At 35.6% G+C, this 26456-nt stretch overlaps 1 protein-coding gene across 1 annotated transcript; it reads right to left on the reverse strand.

Moving 5' to 3' along the window:
- On the reverse strand, nt 1-24858 carry LOC110115815 (beta-glucosidase 22). Its single transcript, XM_020849183.2, has 13 exons — nt 24684-24858; nt 20428-20491; nt 20121-20176; nt 19546-19621; nt 18881-18952; nt 18492-18579; nt 18155-18410; nt 13364-13479; nt 1606-1826; nt 1484-1512; nt 1279-1384; nt 396-486; nt 1-311 (listed from the first exon to the last, which is right to left on the reverse strand). The coding sequence occupies exons 1-13, from the start codon at nt 24840-24842 to the stop codon at nt 80-82; spliced, it is 1566 nt and encodes a 521-aa protein (XP_020704842.1). The 5' UTR covers nt 24843-24858; the 3' UTR covers nt 1-79.
- Between the last annotated feature and the right edge of the window lie 1598 nt (nt 24859-26456).

A 26456-nucleotide genomic window follows, 5' to 3' on the forward strand; every position in this document is an offset into this window, starting at 1 on the left:
TGAGCAAAATGATAAGTTTGAAAAATTATGACAATTCCTGAACGTTACAGAATGATTCAAAACATTAGAAAATAACTGTTTACTGTGACGACTGAGCTTTTGCCCTTTGCTGGCAAAGTTTTTCTATCATGATTTTTCCTCCATCTTTAAGGAAGTTTCGGTACCAGTCGGCTGAAAGCCTAGGTGTTCTCTCAAGTTCAGTGTCCTCAAAATTTACATGGTAGAGCCCAAATCTTTCTGTAAGCCCAGTTATCCATTCATAAACATCCAAAAAGGCCCAAATAAAGTATCCCCTCACATCCGATCCATCCCTGCAAGCAATGGAGACAAAATAATAGTTTACATGATATTTAATAAGGATCCTATTATTTAAGATCAATGGCTTGCAAGATTACCTTATAGAATCAAGCACGCTTCCAATGAAACCGCTTAAAAAGGATATCCTTCCTAAGTCATTAATTGTGTCGACAACTCCAAAACCAAACCCTAAATAACATAAATAACAATCAAGCAGCAATAGGAATGACAAAAGTAAAAGCTTAAACACTGGTTTAATCTGAAAGAAAATTCATACCATTACACTAAACATAATTCAACCGTTATCATGGTAATCAGACTTTCTTTAAATTTGGTGGTTATATACCATTCTTAGGCTTTTTTAGGACAACTTTCTTACTATTCTTTAAAGCAGCTTTTTAGTAAAAAAACTTTTAGTTCAAAAACTTTTTTACTAAAAAGCTACTTTAAAAAGATTTAAGCAATCTCAAACAAAACCTTAATCATTTGTCAATATCTATATAATGGAAAGCAACTGTATTATCTTGATATAGTTTTCTGTTAGAATAAAAAGAAAATTGGTCAAAATTTTAATAAAAATCTCAAAATAGGGAATGTTTAAATAGTATTGGAAACAAACAAATACTGAAAAAAATTGTACCCAATATTATTTTCTAATTATATTTAAATGCTATATACATTTTAATATTTATCTTCTAATTTTAAGCAACTCTTTCATCCATAACTTTTTTTGATTTTTTTATTATTAAAAACACTTAAAATAACTTTTACTTGTTTTGAACGCTTTAAAAATATTTATCATCATCAGATGCCACCACTGTCATAATCGCTTCATCAATTACCGACATCATTGCATAAATAAACAAAAACAACACATTTATAAGATATCAAATATATTTTATTTTATTTCAAAAAATAAATAATAATAACAAAATTGCAAAATCTTCAAACTACAACCCCATGGGTTAAATATTGACTTACCATTCTCATGGATGTAGATGGAAGGGTTGTTATACGTGTTTTTGAGATAATATAGCAATTTCCAAAGGCTATGAAAATCTTTTGTGGGGTGACTGGGCGGAAGAATCTGGTTTTACACACAAATATTAGAATCCCATAATAAGATAACAATCTAAAATAAAGAAAAAGTAGCTCAAGTTAAATTGGCAGGTTCATGAAATCTCACCCTGCTTATGGGTGTACCATCCTTCATGTCTGCAAAAGAATTGCATGCCAACTTTTAAAATATAGGGTTATCTCCAAACAACAATATAAATAAATTAAAACAAAACTCAAGTACAAGCATACCAGTGAATTTAGCAAACATGTCTAGAGTTATATCTCGAAGATCTGCCTTGGAAATATTGGGGTCATAAGTCGCATACAATGCGTAGTAATAGTTAAGACCAATGAAGTCATACGAGCCCTTCACTTGTTGGGATTCAAAACTAGTGAAAGATGGGAGCCTTGAGCCAGCATTTTTCTTCATTATCTCAGGGTAGTCTCCAAACACCAGCGGGTTCAAAATCCTGGAACCACAATACCAACCTACTACATATAAATACTGATATAGTTAAAGAATGCATGGACATGCACTCAAGCCCACAGAAGGGGATAGAAAACAGATGGAGCTTTATAAATAGAAAAACAACAGAGAGAGGGAGTAAGAGGAAGAGGGAGAACTCTAATTTCTCTCCTGCTGGAGACCATATATGATGCAAGCAAAAATTTGAAAAAGCCCCAAATTTTTAAAAGCAAAAACATATGCTTCCTAGGAAATAGAAAACTACATGAAATACTAAGAATTAGACAAATTTCAACTTTTATAAGATAAAAACGACTCTTACAAACTTATGAAAATAAACATAAACAAAGATTCCTAAAGTTGCATTTCTTTGAGAAGAATGATACGGGTGCGTCGAACTTGCGGATAGAAGAAAGGGGTTAGAAGTCCAAGGCGAAGAGTGGAGAAGCTCGCAAGCCTTCCCAAGAAGTAGAAGAAGAAGAAGTGGAAAAAGCTCTCAAGCTTTTCCAAAAACCCTCAGGTTTTCATGTCAAAAAATCAGCCATATATTATCTCTAAAAACTCTTAGAAACAACAGCAAACATCTTTTATATGTAGGTAAAGAAAGGGGAGCCAAACAGCCATCATACCACTAATTAATCCCAATAAATCATGGAATATAGAAGGCCAAAAGTCAATCCAGAATTCTGTCCAGAAATCACACCAAACCAGCACCCAAACAGCCCTATATTCATGCCAAAACAGCACCCAAAAGACAACATAGGAACCGGGTAGAAGCAGCCACGGGAAAACAACCAGGGAGGAACCAGAAGAAGCAATACATGGGACTGGAACTAGCACCCAGCAAAAGGGGACGAACCAGCCACGGGAACAGCACCAGGAAGAAACCGAGGGAGCACAAAAAAGGGGAAGAGAACCGGCCATGGGGGGAAGAACCAATGAGGGGGAAACCAAAGAGCCAAAGTAAGGGGAAATGAATATAATTAATTGCATTAATGAGCTGATAAAATAGTAGAAGCTCATTAATGAGCTGACTTAAGCAGAAACTAAGCATTTATGAGCTAGAACCAAGTGGCTCCCAATACTTAAAACCCAACTTATTTTGACACCCCCCTTGCCTACGTCAATTCTCCTCCGGTTGGAAAAGCTCATCTCCCGATGAGGTTGTTTTAGGTTTCTTTTGACGAGGCAAAGGAGACACTTCAAGCTCATGAATTTCATCCTCATATTTCTTCAGGATATTCTCTCGCTCTAGCATGAATTGTTCTTGTAGAAGTCGTTTCTTCTTCATGTACTACTCCGTACTCAAATGCATCTTCCACTGAAGCTTGTATAGTTCATTTTGCAGTGGATCTGTTGAATCTCCTTGCGTCGGAATCCACCAATCCATTGGAACATTTTCTTCGAGATTTTCTTACTAACTTCCATCCACCACTGGATCACTGTTTTTATCTTTTTTCATTTTTTTTCTAAAAGAAGACTAACCAAAATTTAAATCACTTGATAACAAGACTCACACAACAACTATTATGACTCATCAAGAGTCACTCGACAAACCTGCTCTGATACCAAATTGATGCAAGAAAAAATTTGGAAAAGCCCCAAATTTTTGCAAGCAAAAACATACGCTTCCTAGGAAATGTAAAATTACATGAAATACTAAAAATTAGACAAATTTTAACTTTTATAAGATAAAGACAAAACGACACCTTACAACTCTTGATGCTTACAAACACAAACATAAACAAACATTCCTAAAGTTGCATTTCTTTGAGAAAAAGCATACAGGTGGCGTCGAACTTGCAAATAGAAGAAAGGGGTTAGAAGTCCAAGACGAAGAGTGGAGAAGCTCGCAAGCCTTCCCAACAAGTAGAAGAAGAAGAAGTGAAACAAGCTCTCAAGCTTTTCCAAAAACTCTCAGGTTTTCATGTCCAAAAATCAGCCATATATCATCTCTAAAAACTCTCTAAAACAACCACAAATATCTCTTATATATAGGTAAAGAAAAGGGCCAAACAGCCATCATACCACTAATTAATCCCAATAAATTATGGAATATAGAAGGCCAAAATTCAATCCAGAATTCTGTCCAGAAATCAAAGCAAAACAGCACCCAAACAGCTCTGCATTCATGCCAAAACAACACCCAAAAGATAGCATAGGAACTGGGTAGAAGCAGCCACGGGAAAACAGCCAAGGAGGAACCCAAAGAAGCAATACAGGGGACTGGAACCAACACCCAGCAACAGGGGACGAACCTATATATATATATATAATTTAGGCAAAATAAAAAACAAGCATCTAGAGGCATCGAAAGGGATGAATTGGTGCCCGCTTTTACTCGGTTGTCCCAAATTAATGACTTCTGGACTCGCAATAGTGTTTTAACCTCAAATAAGATCCAACTAATCGCACTATATCCGTAGATACCTAAATCACTTGAAACTAGACAACAACAATAAAAATCATTTACCCTAATTACGTTATGTAACACCCCATAATACCCCTAATCAATATTATAAAGTGTCATGAAAATAAACATAACATTTTTCATCATCTGAATATATGATACTTTTCATCACTTGAATATTTATATAAACATCCAACAACATTACATTTACTACATAAACGGAAGAATCTAATAAATCCAAATTTCACAACATAAAGATTTACAAAGCCACTAAGAAATTCAAAACAGTACACAACTAAACTGCCTACATACTTCAGTTGTATATTTATAAATAGAGGTAAATACTAGCGTAGAAAACAAAATAACTTGCAACTTATTATGTATTGACATTTTCCTGTAATAACAAAAAGAACTTGTGAGCTATGAGGCTCAATAAGTTTTGCAAATTAAATAATAATTAAATTGCATTATTAAATTCACAACATTGAAATCATAAATTAAACAACTTAACATTATTTATAAAATAATATAAAATCACATTTAGCATTAACCTTTAATTCTTTTGAAGTCTATACAAAATATCAATATTAGCATTTTAGAGATTTGGCTAAATTTTCATCAGTATGTTTAATGGATCCAATGTAGAACTGACATTATCGACATTAAACAATATAGAGGTCCCTTTTGACTCTTTAGGGGTCCATTTTGCCCCACATACAATACAGTGCATGCATGGGAACCCTTTTGTCTAATCTACAATTGTAAGTTGTACATCATTTTATAGTCAAATTTTACTTAGGGGCTGTTTGGTTGCCTGAATTAGGCGTGTAAATTAAAACAATTACATGTATTTATTAAATTTGGTTGTTTGGTTAATTTTGAGCGGAATAAAAGGAAATCATCTGAAGTATTAGGCGTGTATTAGGGAGTCTGTTTTGAGCGAATTAGAAACCCGTCCAATATGAGCGGGTTTTAAATTCATCGGAAGAAATGTTGGCATCGTCGTCGTCGTCCTGCTGTTCGGCTTCATTGCACGAGAGGCTCCTTCGTTCTTCTTCGACTTCGATCATTCGACGACGTTCCAATCTTGTTCGACTTCGCTCCTTCGACGAAGTTCCCTTCGCCTGTCAGATCGGAAGTTCGACATTTTCATCGGATCCGCCTCCGCCTCTATCAACTCCTCAAATCTCTCCAAAAACGTGCCTCGTCTGCTCCCAAAAACACAGAGCTAAACACTCATAGTACTATTCTCCTTCGTTCTTCTCTCCTGGTACTCCGGCCTTCTTCTCGACCACGGCGAACGGGTTCTCTCAGCCGCCACTGCTATTTTCGCCGGCACTGGCGTTAAGATTTCCGTAAAGGTCGCCGGCATCCACTGGCACTACGGCACGAGGTCCCATGCTCCAGAGCTCACCGCCGGGTACTACAACACACGATTCCACCACAAGCCCATCGCCGAGATGCTTGGGCGACACGGCGCGGTGCTGAACTTCACCTGTGTGGAAATGAAGAATTTTGAACAGCCCGAAGAGGCGATGTGCCGGCCGGACGAGCTGGTGAGGCAGGTGGCTGCTGCGGCGATGGGAGCCGGAGTGGGACTGTCAGGGGAGAATGCTCTACCGAGATATGACGAGGCGGCGCACGACCAGATCGTGAAGACAGCAACGGTGGCGGAGGGTGAGGAGAGCGAAACAATATTGATTTCTACGATGTTAGCCTTGTTGATGGATTCAACTTGGCGATGATCGTCGAAGGGGGGAAGGGGAGGTGTGCAGCGACTGGGTGTGTGGTGGATTTGAACCAGAGGTGTCCGGCGGAGCTGAGGATTAGAGAAGGCGAGGCGGCGGTGGCTTGCCGGAGTGCTTGCGAGAGGATGGCCGGAGTTCAGGATATATATGATTTTTTTAGTGTAGATTTAAAAAAATTTTAAAGAAATCTTTTTAAGTCAAAGTTTAAATATATTTTTTTAAACTTTCCAAATATATTTAAATTTAAATTAAAATTTATATTTAAATATAAGTCAAATTTAATATTTTTAAGTCAAATTTAAATCGAAGGTAGTTCTCTTCCCTATAAAAAATAATTAAAAAAAGTTAATTTTACTTTATCTGGATATACCTCACCAAACAAGGGAAATAAAACTCCTGCGTTTCTTTTGCAGACAGCCAAACAGAGCAAAATATTCGAAATGCATTACATTTACTTTACATTGTATTTATTTTACACTGCATTTCTTTTTCAGACAACCAAACAGCCCCTTAAATTGATATTCACTAAACTTCATATATTCATAATTCGTACTTGTATTGTTACATGTTTTCATAATGATCTCTATTATAATCTGCATAAAAAGAATATGCATACAATATGTAAGGAGACGGATCTCTTTTCAAAATATTATCAATTACGAAAATATTTAAATGAACATAATAAACTTTATTTTAAACTCACATGATTAAATTATATAAATGATTATTCATACTTGAAAATTTGACTGTATAATCCTTTTCTAGATATTGAACAACTTAATATCATTTTTCCTTTTAATGCATTCAAAACTAGCTCTCCATGTTTATAAATAAAACTAATTATATTTTTAAGATAATTATATTACTTACCTTTATGATTAACTACCTCTTCTAATTCCACACCACACAACATTTTTCTTTGATAAACTATCCTAAAACCTTCTTTCTGTATATATCTTATGAATCCTCCAATACGATTGGATTATCATCTTTAGAAACTTTACTGAATTTAAGTAATATAAAAGATAACAACAAACATTATAATTCGTACCTCCTCTAAACTTTCCCTCTTAATATTTTTTCACTGAAATAATTTTCGTCCAACCTACCCTGTTAATCTTCCTTCACTGTTTCCTCAATTATTTTGCACACTTACATCAAATAATAATTCATCACATAGTTCTAAATTAATCACATCCAAATCTTCGTGACAGTTTTCAAATAATTTTCATTCAACTATACTGTTAATACCTGCACAGCCGAACTCTCCTGCATTGCATAAGTCAATCCACCCTTCAATGCACTGTGCCGAAATTCTCTCTTCGATACCGTGTCGAATTATGCTACAGTGGTTATTCAGCACTGCTGAATTATAACTAACATGATTTCCTTTCCTTCTTATGGAACTTCTCTGAACTGAAAATTCATTGTAACGTAACCTTGAGCATGCCTAAAATAGAATAGAATAACACTACAGGAAAATCGTTATTACCGTCAAACGTTCCAGCGGAAAGTTTTATGTCGGTAATACCGGCGGCAATATCGACGAAATTAATGCCGGTAAATTAATGGAGAAATGTCCGACACAATTTCCGCCCCTAAGAAATTGGTGCATATTCCACCGGCTATTCGCCGGTATATTAAAGGATTCCGACACTTTATCCGCCAGTAATATCCGACGGCATTATCGGCGCAAATTTTGTCGGACTACTTAAACTCAAAAAAATGATACCGACATAGTTTCCGCCAGTAAAATAACCGCGGTTAAGCTGCCAGAAAATACGTCGGCATAGTCCTTATTACGACCCGTCTGCCGTCTGACTTATCATTCATCTCGCATCCGATCGAACCCTCGCCTTCACCTATCTTACCCTCTCTAGGGTTTTCCTTTCATCTTCTCTTTTCGTCGTTGTTATTCGGGTTTGTTATTCCGCAAGAGGTATAGAGATTGCATTCGTCGCTTCTTCGGCTCCTTCGTGGCTGTTCGACTTCACTCCTTCGACTACTTTCCCTTACTGTCGGATTGGAAGTTAGGACATTTTTATCGGAAGCAAAAATGAGAGCTCGCTGGTTGTGAAGGTAACTTTCTCCCTTTCACACGCTTCTTCGGTCAAATCCCATAAATCCGCCGAAACGAGGGATTTAGTAAATCCGGGATTTAAGCCGTAAATCCTTAAATCCGCCTTAAATCCGGGATTTACCCAGATTTAATGTGCGCACAGACCGTTTGGCTAGATTTAGCATAAATCCGACTTAAATCCCGTTGTAAATCTGATACCAAACAACCCTAAGCTCATTTTTTTTTTCTTTTAGTCATGGATGTTGTTACTAGACATTTGCAAGAGGATGTATCTTAGTATATGCCTTTTATTGATGATATTCTTCTTGTTGATAAGATTGGAGAGGGAGTTTAAGAAAAACTTGAATTATGGAGGTCATCCTTAGAGTCTAAAAGTTTTTGTTTGAGTAGATCTAAAATCTAATACATGAAGTGTAATTTTAGTAATAATAGTTCTAGTGGTGGGATTGTTACTTTGGGCAATCAAGTCATTAATAAAAATACGTGTTTTAGATATCTTTGGTCTATTGTTCAAAGTGATGGTGAAATAGTTGGGGATATTAGTAGTAGAATTCAAGTTGGATGGTTGAAGTGGAGGAATGCATCAAGCTTGTTGTGAGATAGAAAAGTACCCCTCAAACTTAAGGGAAAATTTTATAAGATGATGAGGAGACCTGCAATGTTTTATGGCGCATAATGTTGGCCATTAATAGGGAAGCATAAATTTAAGTTAAGTGTTGTAGAGATGAGGAAGCTCAGGTGGATTAGTCGTTTCACTTTTAGAGATAGTGTGAAATAAGTATATATGTGAAAAGATTTGAGTGGCAACAGTGGCTGATAAGATTACAGTGTTAAAACATTATTTTATATATTCATATTATATGTAGGTTATATTCTGGGTATCAGAACTCAAAGAAGTTGGATGTATAATCGATTGGCGCAAGACCGAAAGACATTAACGGATGATTTCAATAAAGGGGTGAATTTTTTCATTCATATAGCTTCTCAATTGCCCAGCTTCATCTCAGATGGAAAGCTTCGTTGCCCATGTTTTAAACATAAAAATCAGGTGCACCTAAACCCAAATGACATAATTGTTGATCTATATCGTCGAGGCTTCATGCCAGAATATTGATATTGGACTTTTCATGGTGAGTATGAACCACAATTCGATTCTCAATGAGGCCCGTCGACAAGTTATAATTTAGCTGAGGAAGAAAATATCCGACCTGATTTTGAGGATTTAGTTCATGATGCAACTGGAGCATAATTTGAACAATATACATAAGAGTCGCCTAATAAGGAGACACAAATTTTTTATGATTTGTTGCATTCTTCCTAACAACCAATATGAAAGGGGTGCACTACTCACTCAGAGTTATCAATTACTGTTAAAATATTAAGCATCAAGGTAGAATATAATGTACCCCGTGAATGTTTTAATCAATTCATTAGACTGCTTAAAGATACCAACCCGACAGATAATATTATTCCTACAAATTTATATCGGACTAAGAAGTTGATTTCCAAGCTTGCTTTGACATATACAAAGATATATTGTTGTGTATAGATGCATGTCATTCTATAAAGATGATCAATCAAGAGTATTTATATACCCAACAGATAGTTTCCCTTACAGTCAAGCTAGAGCAGGTAAGGAAATCACAAACTGACTGGCAGATGCAGATACAACAGCAAATGGAGATGCAACAGCAGATGCAGATGCAACAAACTCAATTTTTAGAGGAAATGCTAAAGATAAGGGAGCAGATGAGTGGGAGGACAGCATCAAGAGAGGAGGGAGAGGAGGAGACTGAATCAGAGTAGATGTTATTTATTTTAATGACGTGGACATCTGTAATTGTGTATTTGTGGACATGTTTACTTGATTATTTTATGGACATATGAACTTGTTTATTGTTAGATATTTGTTGATGTTTACTAATGATATTATTCTTGTTTTTGTTAACGAGTGTATGTTTGATGATGTTCTTTGATTAGAGCTGGATGTGTTTGTTGTTGAGTATATATTTTAATATATATTGTATTACATTTTTTACTATGCAGGTTTGTGGAAATCAGTTTTAGAAGTCAAGTGATAATTTGTTTTTCTTTCTGCTACATATTTCCGGCAAAATATTATTTGCCGGAACGACCACCAGACAAACGATACGACAAAAGTGGATCGTCATTTCCGACGTATGATTTCGCTGGAAGTACCGGCGGATATACCACCGGCATTCCGTCGATAATAGTGCGACGACTAAAGGCGGCAGATTCTCCGCCGGTTTTACCGGCGTAAGTTATCTGCCGGAAATACAGGAGGAATAATCGCAGGAATTCACTACCTCAGAAAACGATTATTTCTAAAATTTTTGCGTCGGAAACGCCGCCGGAATCATTTCTGGATGAAACATACCATCGGTTTCGATTTTCTGATGCGCGAATTACCATCGAACTAGTTTTAGCCTGTATTTCGCCTGAAAGGTAGAATTTCCGGAAGATTTACTCTGTTACCTACGGATTTGATACACTGGTAACAGAACCGCCGGTAATAGCGTGTTTTTTGTAGTGTAAGGATTAAATGGTTCAACGTATAACTGCTATTTCACCAACCGAATCATCTATTTAGTATTTGTTATCGGACATGATTTGGGCAGCGTCGCGCATAATGTTTGGGTGTTAGTTGCTGATTTTGATCTTTTTTTCTCGATTCGGCTGCGAGATGTCCTCCTGATGGGGGCAGTGGAGTAACCTAAAGAATTGTGAATATGATTTAAAACTCTCTCAATTCTTAAACAATACTTAGGTTTTCTTTAATATACAAAATTATAAAAATCCCACTTACTATACACAAGTATACCTACCGAATCAAGTAATATAATAATAGAGTAGAGTATCAATCCCACGAGGAAGAATGTTTCCTGCAAATACTAATATTGTCTGCTTCAACCACAACTCAATAAAAAGAAGGTTTAGTGGAGATTCAATCACTTCAGTAAAATCAATAACATAGTAAAAAATACACTTATATGAATAAAATCTTTTGGATTGATAAAATATAAAATTAATATGTTTTCTACTAATTTTCTTAATAAATGTGATATTATTCAGAGTATAAGCATCATTGTTCGCAAAGTCAAGCACAAAGAGACAAAGGACGGGTTTAATGCATTCCACTCTTAATAACATTTTAAACTCCTATAGTCTGTCATCCTATGAAAATCTTAGAAGAGTAAGTAAAGCATGTACTGTTAATCATCCCCTCATGATAATCCATCTGTTTAAATTTGATAGATGACAAGGACTATGCCTATGCTTGCATCATACCAATCAAACATACTTGGTTGTGTCTGCTTTCCTATTCTTAGACTTCACATTACATCAGATATTAACTATACATATGGCTACTATGTGCATTAAAAGAAGACCTGGTATAATAAAAACATTGTATCATTAATTTAAAGATTAAGAGAAACGATTAGTATTCCCTATTTAATTTATACCATCAATCCAAAATTTTGGGAATTAGCCAGCCATGAGAACAATTGGAGCAAACTCGTTTCATTAATAACATACAAGAAAGAAAGCACAAATGAAAAGATGTCACCATATGGTTCAACGTTCTCCTCTACACTCCTCTTTGAACTTACAAAATTACATTCACAAACACTGATCAAATACTCTAAAGATGTGAATCTAGGGCTCCTTGAATTCCCTTAGTGGTCACTCCTATGAAAATTTTACAGAGACTCTGAAGTCTGAATTTTACTAAGTGACTGAAATCCCCTACTAACATTACAGACATACTATTTATAGAAAAATATAGAAAACGGATTTTGGCGCAGTGGCGCTCGAGATAGTTGTGTTGTGGTGCCCAAAAAATGAACTAACATCGCAACACTGAAGGGGTTTCTTCGCTGTGGCAGCTTGCTGACATGGGCCCACTATTTAATGAATCGACAAGTTGCTTTGCTGGCAAATCGTGGCCTGAATAGTTATGACTGTAACACTATGGAGCTACTGACGTTTGAGCGCTGCAACATCCACGTGGCACTCCTCTGACTTAGTGGCGTTATACAGAAAAAATTGGGCTTTGTAGTGCTAACTTCTCCGACGTTACGGTGTTGTCAAATAGAGATTGGGCATTTCTATGTCCATATTTGGGCGCCCCGGCAGTGTCAATGATGGCGCTGCGACGGTATTGTGTCCGATGTCGCGGCGCTGTACCATACTTAAAAATTTTACTCCTTTTTTGCATTTTCCATCATACAACTAAAATAACACGTTTTCACTGACAAATTAATGCATAAAAATAACATTATTTACACTCATCACCTCCCTTAAATGAATTTGACGTTCTGATCGCAATAGTGCAGTTCGTTTGATAATTAGAGGTTGTTTGAGCACTTTAGTAACGTGTCACCTGCTAAACTGTCGTCTTCATTCGTGCTAATTTGATGAATATATGGAGGTCAACACTTATGTTTTTGTTAGAATTGACTAGTTCATATTATTTGTATCTCCCATACAGTTCAACCACCTTCTACCATAATTAAGCTAGTTAAAGGGTAGGTGACTTCTACGATAGATCCATATGGTAGAGTGGCCTTAGTGCATGAAACTTGATGGTGTTAAAAACATTTGTTAGTGGGTAGTGATGCCAATGTGGAGAGCTTCCACGTTAGAGGGAGATTCTTAAGCTTGAGAGTATTGGGTTTAGTATTAGACCAGATGGATGTAAAATATGTTGGGGTTGAAATTTTATATGATTAGCCCTCACCTATATGCATAAGGTTTTGACTAAAAACAAGTTTTCCATTGGTGTATCTAGCGCTTCCTACACTTTGGTTTTCCTTTGTTGTTATTACTTCCCATAAAAAAGTTCTTATAACTAGATGATACTTAAAAAAATTATTATTGATGAGGAATACAATATAGTCAAGGAATTCTCTCTCTCTCTCTCTCAATTCTTCCTACACGGCTTTGGAGTGCATTTAATATTAGTCACGCTTCCCTTACTCACCTAAGCATCTTTGTAGTTCTTCTAATAAAAGCCTCCTTCCCCTATCAATCAAACAATTTAAATGCAAGCATCATCCTCAACAAAACCAATCCAACACGCAACAATTTTTGACTTTTTTGTCACTGAAATTTTTTGCAAGAAAAATCGGATTTTCGAAAAGGTGTATGGATATGTATGCAGTTAATCATGCAAATTTAAAAATAAAATTCGCATAATTTTGTAGAGAAAATTACATGTATGTGGGCAAGCATGTATATATACAAAAACAAATACAAATAGATTCCAAACAATAACTCACCATCCTAGTATGAAGTCGAGTGCGGTCGTTGTTGCAAAAGCATCTTCGATGGAGCTTGTCAGCGGGGTGAACCAAATACTGTAGATGTTGATGCCAATCTGACCTTTTTGGATGGCCTAATTCAAAAACAAAATGAAGATGTCAAGGTCATTCTAAATGTAGAACAATATGATATTAATTTACATAATTGGTTGATCTAACTATTGAAGATTATTCTACAAGTATCATGCAAAGCCATCAATTTGTGACTTAGACAAAAGCATTGAAACATTGATCACAAGCTCATATGGTACATATTATCAGCAAAATAATAGACTTTATTGATTACGCATCGATATGGCTTTCCACGTTGTTGAACTTCCTTTCAATTCATTCTCTTCCATCATGATTGTGTAATTTAACATCTAATTTGGAAAAAATGGGAGGGAAAAGAGATGAATTAATAAGTATTCCTTTTTTCATTTTAAATTAGAGTTATGAGTTGCAAAGAAGTGAAAACTGGAGTTTCAAGAGAAAGGAAGATTTTCTTTCTTTATGAAATCGGCAGAAATAAAAGAGAGAATCATAATTAATAAAATTTGTAACGACAGCAATGCTACTTATTCTTCTAAAAGAAAAAACATATTCCGTCCTATTCCTAGATATTTCCACGACTCTCAAGAAAGGCATCCACAAGCCCATTTGTGCAGAGGGCCTCCTTAATCACTATAACAACACCTCAGCACTTGCATTATACTTCCATATCTATCCTTCTCCAAACCCTACTCGAACCCTAGTGAAAGCACTATAAATGTAATAGAAAGAAAAAAAAATGAACCTGCTTGCACCGAACCAATTCACTATCAACCAACAAACATGCATCTCTATCTCTTATTATTAGGGTTTGAAGTTGTTCCGACTTGATTTATTTTACAACTAATCAAATAACCTTACATATTTAAAAACAATATATTTAATTTATACTACATTTCAAATGTAAATGTATTTGAAATACTTGCAATCAAAGAGCCACTTAAACATATTTGTTCCGCTCAGAAAAAGAAGGCGTGAACCTCGCTTTCACAAGTTTAAGGTCCTTATTTTTCTGAGGTAGATTGAGTTTTAAATTAACCAGATTTCTATGAGAATAGTGTTAGGGTTTATTAGATCTGAGTCCTACTTCCTATAAGCGCAAGTCCTCATAGTTAATTACCCATTCTAACGCGTAGTAGTGCACTCTCAATTAAGGATGAAATTATGTTTATTATGTGCATGAAGTGCAGATGTGTGTGCAACAGTGTGTGAATGTTCTAAACCCTGGTTATGGGGGATGAAGGTAGACCTGATCAAGATCCCATGGTTCCATCATCCTGGGAATACTGTAGGGTTCAGTCTACCAACACTAGCGACCATTGATCATAGTGTCCAAGGAATCTGATTAGCAACCATGAATTACCTCCTCTTAGGAATCCCAAGTAAACTGAAGTGGATATATATTCGTTATTTACTTTGGTTAGGGACTTATGACTATAGTTAGAAGTTGCCCATAATTTAAATTTGAATAAGGTTTTACAACCCCGTTTAGCATTTGCCCGTAATTTGGATTTGGATCGAAGCTTATGACTTTCATTTAAAAGTAGCCGTGTGATTGGATTAGGGTAGGGGATTACGGCTTTCATTTGAATGTAGCCCTAATGGCTGGTATTACAACTTAACCTTATAGGCTAAGATGCCCATATAGTGGGGCTTACAACCTAGCTCCATAGACTAGTATGCCCATTAGAGGGGTCTAAGATTATGTTATTAACTTGACATTTTCCCTTCAAAGTCAAACTTACGGCTTTTATTGAAAGTGACCAGGAGAATTTCAGGTATTTATCACTTCACGTAATGGATATACTTAATGAAATAGTTACCGTAGGATTTACAGCTTCTATTAGAAGTGATCTATAGGGCTTAGATTAGTGAGAACATATCTTTACACACTTTGTCATTTTGACACTAGCATCAGCGTCTTGTTTTGCCAGCCTTGCTTCAGTGCTAGCATGCAGTCATTGCTATTTTGACACTTACTAACTAGTAGTTGTTCTCTACTCTAGCTTTCAGTAGTGTACTGTTTGTTTTATACTTGTAGCGTTTTGCTTTAGCAGTAGTTTTACTCTTTCCATTATTAATTTTATTTATTATGTGTTAACTTTTGTCTTGTTTTCAGGTGCTCGTGATACTTGAAGCAGATTGGAGAGCTTAGAATGTTCAAAGAGCACACAGGCAGATGTTGTTGAGGCTATTGTTGAGAGTGTAGTTTCGAGGGTTTGTTTTGCTAAGAGAGTTATTGTGAGAGCTGCTTAGTTGGAGAGCTGTCGTTTGACAGCCATAGTATGTGCATAGGTTGGATAGTGAAAAACATTGATTTTGCATTTTCTTTCGGTTTGATTTTAGTTGTTTTAATTAATAAATTGAATTAATTAATTAAAGTTTAAGTTTTAATTAAAATTTAATTGTTCAATTTATTAGTTTGAATTTTATATGTATTTTAAAATTATTCAATTATTTAAATTGATTGCTAAAATAATTTGATTTAAAAGTTTAAAATTTATTTAAATGTTTTTCTAATTAAATGTTATTTAATTAAATTTGAGTTTTAATTTAATTAATATTTAAATTAAATAAGATTCTAGTTTGATTTTAAGTTTTAAGTTTTTTTTTCTTTTACTTTCTGTTTTTATCAAATTTTAAATTGAATTTTAAATTTACTTCAAAGTTAATATCTTAGCTTGTGTTAACATTACGTTAAAAAATTCAAAAATTAAATCGGAGACAATTTGAACTCCAATTTCAGCAAACTTACAGTCGAACTGGACATCTCAAAAATACAATCCCAACGTCACCAAATTCAACTCATTCCGAGCCCAAATGGGTCAAAATCGAAAACTTGAAGCATATTTGGAAGGGTCAAACCATAAATTGGATTACCAAACAATTTCCAAACATTACATGTTTATAGTCGATCGAGTGGCTGGACGAGATGAATCCAACGAGCCCAAGATAATCAAATTCTGATATCATTAAGACATTCAAATATCCAATGAATGGTCCATGATTGAGTGATTCAACATCGGTCGTATATTCAAACCACTCCAAATTCACCCTTGATCTTCCTCTTATTTACTGGCCATGCCACTCTCGAAAAACTATAAATAGACCTCTTATTCTTCATTGAAGGGGCGGAGGAAGGGAGCCCAAGCAAGAAGAGAAAGAATAGTTCTCTTGCCACTAGACTCCACAAGTGATTTATTATGAATATTCTAAGTAAAAGTAGGCATATTTCCACCTCATAATTGCTACATTATGATTAAGCCATCGACTGAGTCGAAAACTCACCCCTACATTTGTTGATGAATATTGAATTTATATTTGCATTTTTTTCTTTTCTTTCAACTCAAAGTTAACACGAGATCAAAGGACGGATGAGAACATTTTCTTTCCCTTGAAACTTCCAAAATGAGAAAGAATCTCCATCATTTCTTTTGTTTATTTTTCTTTTCTAACAAGTGCTTACTTTACTTCCACTCAAAGTTGCACCGATACACCTATTTATGAAGGCGTGCTGTATCTGATACACCGATACACAGATACACCTCCGATACTCCACTGATACTTGTCGGATACACCAAAGCTGCATCCAATTAAAATACTATTTAATTTCAAAAGGACAAGCGTATCCGATACGCGTGTCCGTTGAAAAACAAAAAGAAATCCGAAAAAAAAAAGACGCGTCATATTTACTTTCGCGGCTGCGAGCAAGGTTCTCTCATTTTCAAGATGGATTTGAGTCTCTTGATGATATGAGAATATTAGAAATTACTAATCTTTTACTTGATGAGCCTGAATTAGAAGCTATGATATTTATTGAAGATGATATAGAAGTTCAAAGACAAACCACTGAAGAAGCTAATCATATCTTTCATTCTATTGAATAGTTAAAACTTCATGTGCTAGACAATTTATGTTTATGCTTTTGTTGTTGTAGTAGACATTTAATACTTGCTTATAGTTTGATATTATAAGCTACAAGGCTACAAATGATGTTGTTTTCATTTTTTTGTAATTTCAAATATTATGCTTTGATTATTTTCTTTATTTTTATATATGGTTTATAAAATATAATACCGTGTCCGCGCCGTACCCGCATCCTGTATTTTTAAGAATTGACGTGTCCCGTATCCGTATCGTGTCGTATCCGTGTCGCCGTATCCATATCGGTGCAACATAGCTTCCACTACTCCCAATCAACGTGTAATAGTTGGTTCAATTGATTTACCTATGTTTGGATCTTATTAGCTATACCTCAGTGCTAAGTGACCAATTAAAGAAACATGAATAGGACCAAAGATTGACTAAAACTTCCCTCCTTTAAGCTTATTTCCTAAAATTCTCCTTCCTCACCTGAATCTCCTATTACACAACCTCCACCTACTAATTCCCCGTCTATCTCTCTCTAAACTACCCTCTTTGAATCATATCCTCTCTTTCCTTCCCCTTTTCTGGTACTCTATCAATACATTGGATCAGGTCATAACCAATATATAACGATGCTTATATCAATATACAAAGCAGTTTTTATATTAAGCCAGTTGTTGACAATTACCGCAAACATGGACTAAGACAAATTTTATGAAGACTAGTAAAAAATTGATGATTGAATAACTCAAAAGGAAAATTTTAGTCATAAATGAAAAAGAGGAAAAAAAATGAAAAAGAGAAAATTTAGTCATAAATGAAAAAGAAAACTCTTTAGCATAAAAATCCAACCTGATATTTTTGCCTGTAAAGCTGAACTACTGCAGAATGGGCCAATATCATATTATGGGCAGCAATATATGGCTCCACAGTAGAATTGCCTCTAGTACAATTATCACCAAATGGAAATGAACAACGATTGGGAGGGAAATATCCATAATCAAAGGAAGACATTGCATTGATGTTGGGCTCATTCATGGTGGTCCAGTATGAAACCCTATCACCAAATTCTCTAAAGCAGACATCAGCAAGTTCCTTGAAATCATCACTGTGAAATGTATTGAGGTACTTAGAAATACCGGCCACATTCTTATCAATAAACAGTAATGTATAAAACATGAACATTTACATGAATTTTCGGCTTAGCCACCCCCCATACTCATCTTGAAGCACTTGAGGAATATCCAAATGATGCAGAGTGACATGAGGCTGGATACCTGTTTCATTTGAAGACAATAAATGATAAAATCAGTCAAGATCTAACTTTAGGAAGATAAAAAAAAAAGAGTGGTGATTTTTCGTTATAATAATTAATGATGATCTCTCATTTACTGTGAATACGAACCTAGATTTTTGAAAAGAAATTTTGACAGCTGGAAGTTTAGCTTAAAAGGCTAAATTTTACTGAGTCAAAGTTCTTTCTCATCACAAGAGAAATTGAGTTTGACAGTTCAACGTATGTAACTTGGCATCTTGCGTAACAGAAACTTTCAAAGTGCCAAAAATATCAAAGCATACCATGCTTGATTAGCTCATCGATGACGTTGTTGTAATACTCCAATCCTTTAGGATTCACTGGTCCTCTCCCTTCTGTACAATATGATCATACATTAAAACAAAATACTTCAGCATACGTATCTGCAAGTTCATCTTAACAGGTTCTAAAATTAAAAATGAATGACTAAACACTCATCTATAGATTAGAATCAAACAGCAATATATGTTTTTCATGCATACACTCAAAAAGAGGGATATTTTGGTCATTTTAAGAGCAAATAATTTATCATAGGTAATGAACAATTCAAAAATGTTACTTTTATATAATTAATCATACCATTTATCAAAATCAGAAGTTTCTAAATGAAAATTTTAGAAAACTAATATGGTTTCCATGCTTTGTCAACAGATTAGCCGGCCACAAATAGATGGAATAAGACCGAGAAAAGGCTCATGATGAGGCCAGTTCACCTAATTAAGCACACAGTAAATTATTTTAGTGAAATGCGACATGTACCGGACTAATTTCACCTTTTCAAAAGAAGCTAAAAGGTCATTAATGTAAACAGTTTAAAGAATTAAACAGCTGAATATGTACTTTTAGGCAAATTGAAGGTAATTATGGGATTTATAATCAGTGATATAAACCAAAAATCCGTCTACAGCGTTATTCATCCACAACATACTTGGTAAGAGCCTTGGCCAAGAGATGGATAATCTATAAGCTTCAAGCCCAGTATCACTCATGAGAGTGATGTCTCCCTGCAAAATTTTGAGATATCAAGTTAGTGCATGAGACAATATGACTGCCATTAAATAGCAAGAAAAATAATCATGTAGTAACTAAAGCATACTCTGCACCCTAAAAAAGAACTCAAGCACCTTATTTTGCACGGTTGTTATTACATTTGTTGCAATTTCTAAGAAAAAAATTGAATGTTTATCTCATTTTTTAGAAAGGTTGACATTATCCTTCGTGCTTAAATTTGTTTCATTAGTGTAGGGTCTCCCTCATAAGACCTTCGTAAGTGGATTTCTATTGACTTAGATTTGGCTAACCATAGAAAATTTAAAACCATAGGGTCCTTCCCTATAGGAGGACCATTGAGATCCTCAAGCTAGGTTAACCCTAATTTAACCTAGGTAGTATCCAGGACCCTTAGGAAGCCAACCCTAGACCCCTTATGTCTATTAGAAGCTCTTAGCTTGAGTAAGTGTGAGAAGCATTCCTCATATAAATTTCATGGCAGGGAAAGCATACCTTGTATTTGTGATAACCATCAGAAGCCACATCAGTAATGCTTTCACCAACCAACCCTGAAAAGCAATTCATTCAGCTAGACTACCACAGAATTTAGGTTTTTCTCTCTCTTTTTTTTTTTTTTTGAACTTTTTTATGGTAAATGTCAATTCCATATGAATAGACCACTCTTTTCATTTCACCATACCACTAAATTTTTAGTTCAAATGAACATGCATGCTAATGTATCAATAACTTGTACATTAGCAATTACGGTTTATTCATAATTAGTATAAAAACCTTGATATTAAGGAGAATGGAGAATCACCTGCGTGTGTGAAAGTATCCCAGATACTCGGGGTCTTTCCATCCTCAGCCCAAGCACCCTCATACTGCAAAAAATGTGCAATGCATTATAAAAATCTCTGCAAGTTAAAAGTATGTAAATGAGAAGACAAAAATACATGCGAATCTGAAGCATGAAGAACGTTGTTGGGTGCATTTCCATGCACTGCCGTATGATGGGTAAATTGAACAAGGATTAAACTGTACTTGGCCTACTATGGAGTAACTTGAAAAGTTAATAAACCTTTTATCTAAAAGCATACATTCATTCATTAATAATCATGAGAATAATAACTCATAAAACCAATCTTCCTATGCTATTTCAGTTCATGTCAGGAGGCTTCAACAAGGTACTAGATGATACTATTAGACACGATTTTGTCTATGGCTGACACCTGATCTTACTAGTAAGAAATCTTGAGATGAGAGTTGAGGGAGCCAATTAAGTTTTAGGTAAGCATGGAGATTATATATGTTACGAGTTCTATGAGAGAATAATGGGGAATCTAGAGAAAAAAATGGAAAGTCGAAAATCAGAACAGCCATAAAGATTCAAAAGGTCGAAAAAGTCTAAAGTATTCCCCTTTACCCTTTGTTTATAGGGAGTTGAAGGCCATATGAAAAGCCACACATAAGAAAATGGAAAATAGTACAAAGTGCAGCAAAAGATGTGACTCATTACAAACTCTCATTGATACATAACTTAGCCTAATATCATAGTTTAAAATTGCGCAATAAGAGGCGCGCCTCTGCGCAATTTGCTCCAAATCAGCCTCAAAGCCTAAGTAATTTTTAGGCTTCACGAGGCGTACGCCTCAAGTAGATTGAGGCGCGCCTCAATAGCCCTGTTGCGCAATTTCATATGAGGTGTATGCCTCTAATTTGGGGGCCCACTCACTTAAAAAAAACCCTCTTCTCTTCTTCCTTATACCCGCTTACCCAAAGACCTGAACCAAAGTCGCGCAGGAAGCATGCAGACGACGCACGATCCGGCTCTCCCGCACGATTCCGCCGCCTCTCCCGCCGGCACTGCCTCTCACCGGTGAGGCTCTTGTTTCCGGACAAGAACATCAGGGATTTAGTGATTCCACCCCTGAGTTATAGTGTTTTGCAATTAGAGTTTTGGGCCTCACTTGTTCCTCCTCTGGGTGTGAGCAAAACTGGAGCACATATATTCAAGTACAAATGAAGAGAATAAATTGACTTTCAACACTCAAAATGAACTCCCTTATGTATATTATACAGAATAAGAGGTTGAGAGATAAAAGGTTGAGGAACAAGAGGTTGAAGGATGATGAGAACCCTTTGGTGTGTGATAATGTGACGTCTGATAATGAGTGGTTCATAGATGATGAGATAGATTTACCATTATCAGATCTGCAGCTAGAGGAACTAAGTGTGAATGTCTTGAGGGGTGAAGAAAATCAAGCGGGCACATCCACTAGTACCACACCACACACATCCACTAGTACTATAGCACAACAAGCAAACAAAGGTATCTCACAATTTTTTATATGCTATTACATTTTAAATATATGCAATTAACAACACACTAATCATTCATATTGAACAGGGAAGAGAAAAGTGGGTAACATTGAAAATGATGAAGATTTAACATTCATAGATATAATTAGAGATGAAGATGCCTCCCTTATAAACCCATTTAATGATGGGACATGATTGGATTTTAAATGTTCTTTCTTATTTGTACTTTGGGAGTTTTGATATATTTATATTTGTGATTTTGTACTTTTAATTATACTATGAGATGCATATATTACATCTATTTTATTGTTTTTCACTAATTTAACTTCTCATTTAGATATTTTTATTTTATGATAGACTCTTACTGTTATTTATCTGTTAAAATACTTAAATTCTTATTTACGCAATTCTTCGTACATGAGGCATACGCCTCGCATCACGGACAAAAAACACCTCAAAGCTTATTTACGCAATTTTAAACCTTGTTAGTGGTTTCTAGAAACTCGCAAGCAAGGCAACAAGTATCCTTTTGAATTGAGCCTATGAAGTGATCAAGCCTAACAGTACGCGACTGAACCTCTTAAGGGCCGACTCATTAAAGGCTGTAAAAAACAACAAGCACTTCAAAGCATTATCTACGTCAACAAGCAAAGTTGCCAACACAAAGTAAGCAACATGATCAACGAGGCCGATCCTTCTCCAATAAGCTTCCAAATTAGGCATCTCTAATTTTGGAGGTAGTCTTGTCTTGACTAACTGCCTAGAAAAAAGTGTTGGTTAGCTGAGTTCCGTTCTCCTTATCTTCTGAGGCGGGTAGTATTCTTCATCACTAAAAAAGGTGCAAGTGCGGACTACGTTGGGCATTGAGGTGAGCACCCTTGTTTTCGGACTTCTGCAGCAAATTGTTGGGCCAAAGGATCCTTTGAGTGTGTTCTTTATTGGAGTGTTTCTTTGTATTCTTCTTAATGCATCTTGGATCCTTTTTGTGAGTCTTTTCTCTATCTCCATCAAATCACGATCAGTGGTGTACGTGGGGTTCTCAATGTTTACCAAAGGCTTGAGGTTGTTTTGCTCTTCAAGGTGAGCTTCTCTTCTAGTCACGAGCATCGATCCACATTTACAGCACCTTCAAGGATATTGGATTTGATTTTTTTCTATAAATAACACCTGACCTTACTTGCAAGCAACCTTGAGGTGAGAGTTAGGGGAGCTGAGTGGGTTTCAAGTTAGTATGGAGAGCATATATGTTGTGGGTTATATGAGAAAATAATGGGGAATCTAGGAAAAGAACTAGAAAGTAGAAAATCAAAACTTCCACAAAGACTTAAGAAGATGTCAAGGGTCCAAAAATATCTCAAGTATGCCCTTCATTCTTTAGTTATTGTGTATTAAGGGCTGCATGAAAAATTACACCTTAAAATAGTACAAAGTACAACATATGATGTAACTCATTATAGACTAACATGTATACATGGCTTAGCTAATCACCCCCAACACGGATCTCTACTTATAATATGACTTTAGGTCCCGAGGAAAGTCCTCTAGGCTAGTCTTCATGTGCAAGTATAAAGAGCAAGTCATCATGCCTCAATGTATGAGGCGGTCCCATGGAATTGAACCCTTTGGAAGTGGTGGCGAGTTCATCTTAGGAGAAATTTTGACCACTAAAAGCAAAGGACAAGTTCCCTTGGTAGCGAGAGGTTGAAGACTAAGGACCATCTGAATGAAGAAGAAATTGTAATTATAGCATTTGAGGTGCTCAAATTCCTATAATTGGGATGATGATGTCGAGGGTTATCAAGTGACTCTAGCAATGACGAATGTCTGTGGATGAAGAACTCCTGCTATGACGAGTGACATCTGTAGCTCGAAGCGATCTGGATGAGTGACAATTCTAGTGGGTTGTGGCAATTGCTTGGAATGACCAGTTGAGGTATTTACCTATGATGGCCATGCTGGGAGAGTGACCACCTTTCAACAAAATGGTGCCCACTAGTTTGTTCGCCAACTTCTTTTCTTCAAGGCGAGTACTACTAGGAAATGTGATCGTTTAAGCTAAGTCCCATTCAAGGATCTTTTGGATACCTGTGTACTATCCTCATAGGCATATATGAATACACCAATAATTTACCAGGACATAAGTGAAATCCATGAGGTCCTGGAAAAAGGGGTTGGGTTGGCCCATGGTGTTTGTCACTACCTTATAAGTGCTTGAGTAATTCTGAACTAGACATTTCAAGTACTTTGAACCCAAACTGATCTGCATGAAGTAAAATGGGGAAAAAGTAAAACCTTCTGCTTGGTATAAACCAGAATAAACCTGTTGGGAACTCAAAACATTCGCACACAGCATCATGGGAAAGCAACAAGCAGGGCAGTCAGGACAACGGGAAAACCGATGGAAACAACAGCGGCGTAGCAAACATATAAAGCCGCAGCAAATCTCTCCGACTAAGACTTCTTACCCCACAAGCAACTACTCAAGTCACAAACCGATAGAAGTGGCTCGATTTAGCATTCCTCCAAACAAAAAAAAATGTAAGATATAAACGTTTCTATGGAGGGTAAACTTTTTTCCATGGGACCAATTGGAAAGGGTTCATGTGATTACGGTACATTTTCGAAAGCATGATGAGGTTGTATTCTTCCAGTAGAATTTTTGTATATTTTGCCAAGCAACAGAGTTTATGGATTGGAATCCATTACGCTTATCAGCCCTCAAAAGGAAAATAGCCAAAGAAGATAAAAGATAACCTGGAATGCTGAGGTTCCTGCTCCAAAAACGAAATCCAAAGGGAAATCTTCTCTGGTAAACTCCAGCAAGCACAAAACCGATGCATTATGCTCCCAACACAACAGAAGCACCGGTAAAACCATCACCATGACCTTTCTTATCTCGCTCTTCCAAACCATTTTGGGTAACAATGTAGCTACAGTCCTGCTCGGAGCTTTCTCGCTCTCTTCAAGCTGTAGCCTAAAATTAATTAGGTAAAGGTTTGATTACTAGCATTTAATGATGATATTTAAGAAGGAGCGCGAAAAAAAAAAATGCAAAACAGAAAAATTAATTTCTAATTTTTAAACTAAAAACGTTTTGTTGAAAGCGTTTTAATAAAAACATTTTTTTTAGCATTCTCATAGAAAACACTTCAGTTTTTACTCGACGACTATTAAGTGGGCTGAAAAAATGTAATATAAAAGAAATTCTAAAATGAATATTTTAGAGTAATTTAGATGAATATAAAATGAATACATGAGGTTTTTTTTTTTTGAAGTAAAATAAATGCATTGTAAAGTAAAGAGATTGTGATGATCGGTGGTGGTGGCGGCCAGAGGCAATGGGCCTCCAACGGCGATGGTGGGTGGCGTTCGACAGTGTTGAATCCCATTTTGCCCGATGGTGTATCTGGCCATATCATATGCCATCGGTAAGTAGAGAGCACGAGAGGAAAATATAGTTAGTATAGAAATGAAGAAAAAGAGATAGAGAAGATAATGGATTATTTGAATATAGACGAAATCTTTATTACCCAGGCCACATATAAATAGTTGGAAAGCTAGAGCTTTAGATTACAGAGAATGAAATAACATCTCTCTTTTTCTCCTCCAGTGGTTCTTCTTTGTGATCTCTCTCTTGTGAGGATGCTCAATTCGAGAATGTTAAAAATCTTCCTCCCCCTCCTCCTCCTGAGGCACCTAATAGGCTATGGTGAGGAACTAGCCATCGGCCCATCAAGCTGTTGCAACTCGGGCTTCTGAGTTTATGATTTTGATGATTATAAATATTATTGATTACCTCTTTATTTCACATAGTATTTGTATAGCATATTTTTTTGTATGTGGATTATCATTTCAGTTACACCATGCACCGTTCTTTGAAGATTCAGGGCTCAAGATGAGATAGAATTGGTTATCCTGAAAAAGTCTATAATTTTTTATTTATTTATTTTTAATTTCTTGAGTAAAAATCCTATAAGGGTGTATGTTAGCTTGGTGCTCGTATACACACACACACACACAAGGGGTGCAAAGCTAATTTTAATTATTTTAATTTTTCTGTACATTATACTGTATGATATGGTTCATACTATAAGACCTGGTGTTACAAAAATTAATTAAAATATTTATTTTTCTTGGAAAAAATATTTTTTAAATATAACTAATCGTACAATACGAACACCACATCATACCGGACAATCTGTTATAATTAGAAAGCATACCGTCTATTAAATTAGGTAAAATTTGAATTTGAAAAGTTATTCTAATCATATTATACAAATCAAATTATATTGTACCATGTTTAAAATATTGTCTAATTTAATTTTGTGATTAGTCAATCGAATCTATTTAATTCTGATATTCTGATCATATTATATGAACTTGATCGTACTATATGATCAACATAGATGATTTTGGTCATACCATAATTCATCATGGACGAACTATATTTTAGTTGAACTAATCGTACTATATGATAGGTCATTTGCACTGATGATTATAAAGTACTAACGGGCAAATTAAACTATT

Source organism: Dendrobium catenatum, unplaced genomic scaffold, assembly GCF_001605985.2.
Source record: "Dendrobium catenatum unplaced genomic scaffold, ASM160598v2 original_scaffold_112679, whole genome shotgun sequence".
In the NCBI taxonomy this organism is placed as follows: Eukaryota; Viridiplantae; Streptophyta; class Magnoliopsida; order Asparagales; family Orchidaceae; genus Dendrobium; species Dendrobium catenatum.

Coding starts and splice junctions, on each gene's coding strand:
- LOC110115815 (XM_020849183.2), bottom strand. CDS start 24,842: ATGGTTTGGAAGAGCGAGATAAGAAAGGTCATGGTGATGGTTTTACCG. Junction 18,580..18,880: donor CGATGAGCTAATCAAGCATG/GTATGCTTTGAT, acceptor CAAATGAAACAG/GTATCCAGCCTCATGTCACT. Junction 13,480..18,154: donor TTTACAGGCAAAAATATCAG/GTTGGATTTTTA, acceptor TTTTTGAATTAG/GCCATCCAAAAAGGTCAGAT.